The sequence below is a fragment of the Parus major genome, chromosome Z, assembly GCF_001522545.3.
Source record: "Parus major isolate Abel chromosome Z, Parus_major1.1, whole genome shotgun sequence".
Classification (NCBI taxonomy): domain Eukaryota; kingdom Metazoa; phylum Chordata; class Aves; order Passeriformes; family Paridae; genus Parus; species Parus major.
Window position 1 is genome coordinate 220,027 of NC_031799.1, and position 9,469 is coordinate 229,495.

The 9,469-nt window shown below is 47.8% G+C and overlaps 1 protein-coding gene across 2 annotated transcripts in view; it reads left to right on the forward strand.

Moving 5' to 3' along the window:
- Positions 1-1,860: 1,860 nt before the first annotated feature.
- CFAP53 (cilia and flagella associated protein 53) overlaps positions 1,861-9,469 on the forward strand; it is a 17,684-nt gene continuing 10,075 nt past the window's right edge. Inside the window, exons 1-3 of one of the 2 annotated variants that reach the window (XM_015614872.3) lie at positions 1,862-2,143; positions 3,118-3,347; positions 5,529-5,705. In XM_015614872.3, the coding sequence (XP_015470358.1) occupies positions 2,045-2,143; positions 3,118-3,347; positions 5,529-5,705 (506 nt within the window). In that variant the 5' untranslated portion in view covers positions 1,862-2,044. Of the gene's footprint in view, positions 2,144-3,117; positions 3,348-5,528; positions 5,706-9,469 lie in introns of both variants that reach the window. The other variant, XM_015614873.3, reaches the window with a different exon arrangement.

Below are 9,469 nucleotides of genomic sequence, written 5' to 3' on the forward strand. Positions count from 1 at the left end.
CTAAATTAAGGAGAATCTGGTTTGTCATCAAATATTAATCTAAAATAAACTTAAAGTCACAAGCCATCTGCAATGTCTTTGGAATAAATCCAGCTTTTTCAGGAGGAAATGTTGTCAGAGCTGGTGGAGGGACTTCACAGAAGAATGAGGCTCTAGAGAATCCACACATCCCTATTTATTTTTGGATTTCAAACAGATGGCAGTAAGTGTGTACACTTACACATAAAACTGATTGCTGGCTTTGTGTAGATCTTAAGACTGAGGCAACATTTCCCATTAAACACACCATAAAATACTAGGCAAAACTACAAAATACCAAGAAATTCAGCCCTCCCACCACTCAAATACAAGTTTCCAGGGGAAAGTGATGTGAAGTTGTTTCCCTTTCACAAACATCTCCAAGACTAAGTCGCAATAGTATGACAGCATTAAGTCTCTACTGAAATAAACTCAAAAGATTCTATTTCAAGCACTACCATGGTGGAATAACACATACTCTGGTGTGTAAATCCTGTGTATCAAACTGCTGTGTTTAACTGTGCAAGGATCCCATCATTGACATCAGAAGTAATTGCACTGGGTTTTAATTGGATGAGTACAAGCTTTACAGCCAGGTTAAACATTGACCTTTCTTCCCTGGACTAGTTTTTTTTCAACTTGTTATCAGCCAAGTTAAAGTGATTATGTGCAAGAAGGCAAAGTTCTTGGCAGTGCATGTGTGTGTTTCAAAGATTCAGTGCACAGCTTTTTTCTGTGACTCCTTTGATGGCAATGAGCTTGAAGCACAATGTTTTACCTTCTGTCCTCCTGCAGCCCAGGCAGGTGCAGAGCCTGGCATCAGCAGGGTGTGCTGCAGGAGGTCTCTGTGACAGAACTGACCTGGGAGCTGTCAGTTCATACTTCACCTGTGGGCACAGGGAACCCATTCTTGTCATTAACTCCATTTCACTGTCAGTGGAGGGTTTGGGTTGGAAGGGACCTTAAAGCCCCTCCAGTGCCACCCCTGCCATGGCAGGGACAGCTTCCAGTGTCCCAGGCTGCTGCAAGCCCTGTCCAGCCTGGCCTTGGACACTGCAGGGATCCAGGGGCAGCCCCAGCTGCTCTGGGCACCCTGTGCCAGGGCCTGCCCACCCTCCCAGCCAGCAATTCCTTCCCAATATCCCAGCTGGGCCTGCCCTCTGGCACTGGGAAGCCATTGCCTGGGTGCTGTCCCTGCAGGCCTTGTCCCCAGTCCCTGGGCAGCTCTCCTGGAGCCCCTTTAGGCCCTGCCAGGGGCTCTCAGCTCTCCCTGGAGCCTTCTCTTGTGCAGGGGAGCAGCCCCAGCTCTCCCAGGATAAGACTCATTAACCTAAATCCTTTCCATTCCTGTGCCAGCCTGTCCCCACTGGCGTCCCAGCAGTGGCACCCGGGGCTGCACTCTGTGGGTCCCTGACGGCGTGTGCGGTGGGAAGAGGGCCCCTTGTGGTTCCCTTCCAACTCAGGATACTTTGTGGTTCTATGGTTAAAGAACACCCCTTCTTCAGAAAAATTAGGTATTCCTCATTTTGCCACACGGGGCGGGGCAGGCATTGGCACGGGGTGCCCAGAGAGGCAGCGGAGTTGCAGTCCCTGGAGGTGTTGGGGAGGCGCCGGGCTGTGGCTCGAGGTGCCGCGGTGTGGTGGGCTCGGAGTGACAGCGGCAGCGCTGGGTGCAGGGGCACGCTGGGTGGTCTGGAGGGTCTCTTCCAGCCGTGACAGTCCCCCGACCTCGGGACACCTCTCAGCATCCCAGCCGTGCCAGGACATCCCCTCAGTGCTCCCGCCGTGCCAGGACAGCCCCTCAGTGCTCCCGCCGTGCCAGGACATCCCCTCAGCGCCCCCGCTGTGCCAGGACATCCCCTCAGCGCCCCCGCCGTGCCAGGACAGCCCCTCAGCGCTCCCGCCGTGCCAGGACATCCCCTCAGCGCCCCCGCCGTGCCAGGACAGCCCCTCAGCGCCCCCGCCGCCATGATGCCACTTCCGTCCCGCGCGCGTCCCCTCAGCAACGGCGGCGCCTCCATCCGCCATGGCGGCGCGGCCCCCGCCCCGTCCCCGGCCCCCTCACTGCTCTCACACCCAAAGACGCCGGGAATTCACCGGCTGCGGGCCGCACGAGGTGGCGCTGGTGAGGGGCCACACCGGGGCTGCTCCGCTCCGGGGAGCTGCGGGGACGTGGGGGCCGGAGCCCCGGAGCGGGCCGGGAGGAGTCCCGGGGCTCCCGGTGCTGTGTGTGAAGGGTCCAGGAGAGCCCGGTGCTGTGTGAGGGGTGCAGGAGAGCCCGGTGTGCTGTGTGAGGGGTGCAGGAGAGCCCGGTGTGCTGTGTGAAGGGTCCAGGGGAACCCGGTGCTGTGTGAGGGGTGCAGGGGAGCCCGGTGCTGTGTGAAGGGTCCAGGGGAGCCCGGTGCTAAGTGGGATGGGGGTATAGGCAAGGCTTGCCTGATTTAGGAGGAATTTCTTCACAGAAAGGATGTTCAGGCCTTGGAAGGGGCTGCCCAGAGAGGTGTTGGAGTGCCCATCCTTGGAGGTGTCCAAGGAAGGACTGGATGTGGCACTCTGCTCTGGACTAGGCGACAAGGTGGGGATTGGGCACAGCTTGGACTTGATGATCTTGGAGCTCTTTTTCAGCCTCAGTGATTCTGTGATCACCCCGTAATTACCATGAACTCATCATTTAGTGTTAAGTACTTGTACTGTCATAAATTCAACTGAAAACCACACAGACTAACGGTTTGTGTTTTCACCCGTGAATAGTTTGGGTTGGAAGGGACCTTAAAGTTCATCCAGTCCTACCCCCTGCCGTGGCAGGGATATCTTCTACTGTCCCAGGCTGCTCCAAGCCCTGTCCAACTTGGCCTTGGACATTTCAGGTATGGGGGAGCCACAGCTTCTCTGGGAAACTTGTGCGTGCCTCACCACCCTCAAAAAGAATTTCTTCCTACATCTTGCCTAAATTTTCCCTCTTTGACTTTGTACCCATTACTTGTCCTGTCACTACAGCTCCTGATAAAGGGTCCCTCTCTGGATTCACTGTAGGCCCCTTCACATTCTGTGAGGGTGCTATGAGGTGTCCACGCTTTCTCTATTCCCTTTCTCTCGCAGCTAGCCAAGCCCTTCAAGAGAAACATCGTGGAGGAGGCGATTTTGGCTGAGAGGGTGCAGCAGGAGGAGCAGTGTGAGCAAGAACGTGACCTGCGAGTGTTCTGGCACTACCGCAACGCCTGCGACTGGTACAAGGGCGGCGAGGACAAATGGCTGCACCGCACTGCCGAGAGGAAGGTCCGGGAAACCCTGCAGCAGTACCTGCAGGAGATCGATGTGAGAAGAGAGAGGTAGCAAACAAGTAGCCAGTGCTGTTGAAAACACCCCTGCTGTTTTCAGTGTGTGCTCAGAGAGCTGGGCAGTGATAAGTGTTCAAACACTTAGCTCTGTAGCCTGTAGCTACAGAGCCTCCTGTCTGCAGAGAAGGGTAGAAATAGTAATACAGCACTTCTTCACTGCTTGATTTTTAAAGAGAATGAAAAATACCTTGATATAATCATAAAATGATGAAATGGTTTGGGTTGGAAGGGACCTTAAAGCTCATCTTGTTCCAAGCCCACTGGCAGGGACGCTTCCCACCAGACCAGGTTGCTCAAAGTCTTGTCCAACCTGGCCTGGAACATTTTCAGATATGGAGCACAGAATCATAGAATTCTGGTGTGGTTTGTGCTGGATGGAATCACCTAGTTCCACCCACCCTGCCATGGACATCCACAGCTTCTCTGGGTAGCAAAGTGTCAGAAATTCTCCCAGTTCACTTTCACTGAGAATTTTGTTGCAAACTCATCAAGCTGATGTTTAGGTCCTACAAATAACACTTAGCAGCACAGTCAGCTTAAAAAAATTAAAATCTTCCAGAAGTCTTTCAAAAATATTAAAGGTGAAGCACATTGCTGCCATGTAAAGAACAGAATTGTGCTGTATGGATCTTGGGAAAAAAATAATGTGTATCATTTCTCAGTTACTCTTTCATGCCAAGTGACTTTGTAGTTGTGAAGGTTGTCAGTCCTGGTGTAATGTGCCTTCAGGGGAATTGTACATGGGTTCCACTGGGGCTAGAAGGAACCTCCTGAGAAGATCTGGAGTCACCTAGGGCAGGGTGTCCAGGGCTGTGTGCCCATTTGGCTTTTGCTTGTCTCCGCAGATGGAGACTGAATCACCTCTGGGCAACCTGTCCAATATCTGGCCACATTCACATTAAAAAGAAAACAAACTGTTTTGTTCTGTTCATTTGGAATTTCACATGTTTTAATCTGTGGCCCCTTGTCCTGTCACTGGGCACTGCTGAGGAGGAGGAGGTGTCTGTCTTCTCTGCATTCTCTCCCGTCAGGAGTTTGTGTACATTGACAAGATCCCTCTGCACCTTCTTTTCTCCAGGCTGGACAATTCCAGCTTTCTCAGGAGAGAAGGAACTTCAGGAGAGATTCTCCCTTTGGGAGAGATGCTCATGTCCCTCGGTGTCCCTCCACTGGGCTCCCTCGGCTGAGGCTGTGTCCTCTGGTGCTGCAGAGCCCAGAGCTGGAGCCAGCACTCGGGGTGGGGTCCCAGCAGCGCCCAGAGGAAGGCTGCTCTGCATGGGCCTGCTCTCAGTGCTCCTCCTCCCGCAGCCCAAGGTGCCACTGACTTTCTTTGCCACAAGGGTGCATCGCTGGCTTGTGCTCAGCTTGTGTGCCAGGACCCCCAGGTCCCTTTCTGCGGAGACACTGTGGCATTTGGGCTGAAATCAGTGATTCCTGGTAGCCTCAGGTTTCTCACTGCTGGGATTAACAGAGAAGTAAATGATGGTGTGTGTAAAAACTGCGTATTTGACATAATTTTCTCATCAAAGATATTTCAGGATGAAGTGTTCTGTGGAGTGGTGCTAAAATAGCAAGAGGTCGTTTGAGAGAAGATACAATTATAGATGCAGAGAGAAAGGAGAGTATCAGGAAAAGGCTCATCCCCCAGAGAGTTGTGGGGCACTGCCCAGGCTCCCCAAGGCTGCCTTTGGACAGAGCTCCAGGAGCCTTTGGACAGCGCTGCCAGGGGTGCCCAGGCTGGGATTGTTGGGGTGTCTGTGCAGGGCCAAGAGCTGGACTGCAGGATCCTGGTGGGCCCCTCCAGCTCGGGATATTCTGTGTGTCTATGCTAAAGGATAGCAATAGTACCAAATCTAATTGTTATCACCTGGTGGCAAATGTAGTCTGAGAATCAGAAGATGGGGAACTGAAGTCATAAAGCAGCTCTGAAAGTAGGTTTGTAAGATCTGGAGTTTAAACTGCCTGGACAGAATCACTCATGTTGTGCTGAAAGATTCCCTTGATGGACACAACAGGAATGATCCCCAAATTTAAATTTTGTTCACTTCTCTGATACTTGAAAGATGTGTTGAAAGGAGCCCAGTACCCACTTCATGTCAATAACAAGTAAACTAGAACTTTGTCCTTCATCAAAGAACTGATTTAGCTTTTATTCAAATGTTTTCCTTACAGGCTGCGTGACTTTCTGGAGGCAGAGGAAAGTAGGCACTTTGCTGAGGTGGAAGCACTTGATGAAGAAAATGCACAGAACAGAGAAGTAAAGATGAAGGAACAAGCAAAATTACTGAGGGAGAAGAGGGAGCAGGATAGACTAAAAGTGGTGACTGAGAAACGAGAGCAACAGTTCAGGTATTGCCATAAAAATACCTTATAAAAGAGAATTTGCCCAAAATAAATATATAGGGACAATTTAAAAAGAAGGTGGCAATAATAAACTGAGGAAGGAAAGATGACACTGATTGAAAAAGTAAGACAGAAAAAATTAAAGTAGTTAATTCTTGCAAGTGTAGTGTGTCCTCCTTGTCCCACGTGAGCATCCCTGCATTTCCACCTGCCAAGTCAACCCTTTTTGTAATTCCTGTTCCAGCTTTATACTGTTGGAGTGAACAGGGTGTGTGGAAGGTTAATTTGGCCTAAATCAAGCTTACTAAGCTAAGCTAACATGTCAAAGATTCCCAAAATGCTAAGATTGTGCAAAAAGACAGTGTTTTTATTTTTTGCATACTTCCCAAGAGTAGCAGCAGCAGCTAAGGTTTTATGCAGCCTGAAGTTCTGTGCCAAGTCTTCCTGACTGAAAGCAGTAACTTGCAAGGTACTTATTAGGACCTGAGGCCTTGGCATGAAATTTGCCTCGTCCCATTCTTGGAAATCTGGTTTTCTGAGGGAGGCATGAAAGAAATAATAATGTTATTCAATTGTGATAATTTGAAGTGTCTTTCCCAGTCTCCCACAGTACTGTGAAATCTACAACACCTGCTTCTCACTGTGCACAGGCTGGGGATAAAAATCAACATTTGCTCTCACTTGTGCATAAACTCTAATTAACTAATTCCACACGTAAATGTTTGTTTAAATGTGGGGTTTATTGACTTAGACAGGTGTTAGAAGTACATACTGCCTAACTTCACATGGTGGTTTGAAAATGTGGCCTTTTGCAGCTTCTGGTTTGTTCTCTATCTATCACACAAAGTGGTTAAAGCACACTTTTAAAATAGTTTGGAGGGGGTGCTGCTGGAGTGTCTTTTATTTTGTATTGTAGATTGTTTTACACACCAAGGAGATGTTACGTAGACACCTAAAGGTAGGTGTCTGAGTGTTGGTATCTTCATATTCCCTGGGAATCTGCATTCCTGTTCTATTTAAAACTCCACTGAAATCAGGACAGTTACAGGAACCTAAAGTCAGTCTCAAACAGGCTTATCCTGCCCTGTCAGTTGAACTGCAGTCCAGCTCTACTGACTTTAATTAGGTTCTCATTGATCAGAGTGGGAATTTAGCACATATGCAGATTCCTGTTTAGATGTCTAATTTTAGGCATTTTAATTGCAAAATGAATCACACCACTGAACTGCATCATCTGGTGACACATACTTGAACTTTCATGCTGTAGTTGCCTGTCTTAATTTCTCAGGTCCTTTGACTTCCCAATTTTGCCCTGTTGATCTATGGTTCACTCAGTCTCATGGGATTATTTCATCCTATTATTATCCTTTTACCTTTCCCACTCTGCTCTGGGATCTAAGCAATATTCACACCACACAGCCTCCTGCTAAAAAGCGTTGTTGAAGCTTTACTGTTGGCATTCTGCTGGCTGCATGTTTTCAGAGGATTTAGAAGCAGTGAAACCATCTCTCTTCACAGCTATTGTGAGTGGCAGTCTTGGGGTATCTTTGCAGATAAATCTTCATCCTGCAGGGCAGAGTTCTTCTCTTTGACTGTCCTGATGTAATGGGAATACACTCCATGGTTAGTTCCTCTAGATGTGTCCCTTTCTACTTTTAAATTAAGGTTCCTGTAAGAGAACAGAACTATGATAGACACCAGCTGACAAAAGTTCTGTGACATGGATGTGCTTAGTTATATTTTAGTCTTTGTCCTTTTCCAGTAAGAAAGAAGTCTCTGCTGTGGTAATTAATTCTGATTAGACCAATAACTTCTTATATCTCAATCTGCATGTGTTTGTCTTGTTTAAGTAGCCCCAGGTCTGTTTTTGTCTGGCTGTTAGATGTTACTCTTCCTCCTAAACCATTCTGGTCCAGGCAGAGATCTGGGAGCAGGATTTGCTGCTCAGGAGATCGGCACGTACTGAAAATCCACAAGCAGGAGTCTGTAATGGTGTCACAGCCTGTCCTCTATGGCAGTGGTCTCCAGTCCTCTGACTGCACCTGCCTAGCTGTGAAAACTTTTAACACTCCACCCAATATCTTTATTTATCTACTATAAAAATAAATAATAATATACTGTGCTGGTATGTTGTGTACATTATAAAACATATGCAAAAATAAGAATTAAAAAGGGTGAGGTAAAGATGAAATAAATGCTAATTTTTACTTTTTAATGCCATTTATCAATGGTACAAAACATATTCTCTTCCTGCACACCCCTGCTTTGGAGATCATTACTCGAGGGCACACTCAGGAGCCCTGGCAAGTCAATCCAGTAGCAAGTGAATGATTATTACACGCATGATTATCTGTTTTTCTTTGCCTGTGTATTTACAACTCTTTTGAATGTCTTTCTGAAACTTGATACAGACTTGTTTGTATTTACTTTAACTCCAAGCAAGGTGCTCCACTCTTTTGCAGGCATGGAACCTCAAACCTTGAGGTGTAGGAGCACCTACACTGTCAGATGTTATTCCAGAGCAGTAAAAGGCAGCATTTTTATCAGCCCTGTGGGCTGCTTGCCATGGCCTGAGGATACAGGTGTAACAGCTTCTCAGTAGTGATGTTAACCAGGAGGAGTCCTTAGTCACAAGGTGACAGAGGGGACAAGGCTTGGACCACAGGAATCTGGCTGGAATTCATTTTCAGGGAAGGCTACCTCTTGTCTGAGAAGAGACTCGGCTAGTGCTAGCCTGAGGGCATGTTCATCATTGGTAACTTTAAAGAAAACTGCGACGTCTTAAAATTTGCATAAAACACGTATCACATCCTCTTTCTTGTGGTAACATCAGAAGTATCTGTATGGGGAATGTTGTTATCCCAGCAACATCATGCTGCAGCCGTAAAATGAATAAATAACTGGGGAGGTTCTGTCTTTGGGAAGTAGCCACATCCAGGCACAGTTTTAATGTTAAGAAGCTTAGGATAGCAAAGTGAGGAAGAAAACCTGCCATCTGGGAGAGCAGATGTTTATGGGTTGGTGTAAAAGCTGCTTTGAGGGAATTATTTTGATGAAATCAAGCAATTACAGGGTTATTTTATATTAAAATTTTAGCAATGCTGAACATAATCAACTTGTACTCCCTCCTGGGAATTCAATAAATATCAGATTAGTTTATAATCACAGAGAAGAAGGACTAGTTCTTTATTACTTCAATGCTGAGAGAACTTTGAACCCATTGTGTTACGGTAATACAGTTATTGCTAATGGTGTAAGATTTCAAATCTTAATAATGGCATGTTTCCCTCACAACATTTGAGAGATACGTTTTTCATGAATACTGATTAGTGCTGTGGTCTTTAATCACCACTAACTCCCGCCCAGGAGATGAAAGATAGATTCAAGTGATAAAATGTAACAAAACTATCAATGACATAGTACGTCTGTTGACCTGCTGGGTGGCAGGGGCACTCCTTGGAATGTGCCATGGCTCATGGCATGCACATCCCTCTGCTGCCCTCTGCTTTTATTGCTGGGTCAAACAGTGGTCAGGGGGTTCCTGTCTTATCCAAGAGGTAAAACAACCATCCCTTTTCACCAGCCTGCACTGCCACCGAACTACAGTGTCTTACCATGGAATGGTGTGGGTTGGAAGGAGCCTTCAAAGGAGCCTTCAAAGTCATCTCTGCCATGGGCAGGGACAGCTTCCAGTGTCCCAGGCTGCTGCAAGCCCTGTCCAGCCTGGCCTTGGACACTGCAGGGATCCAGGGGCAGCCCCAGCTGCTCTG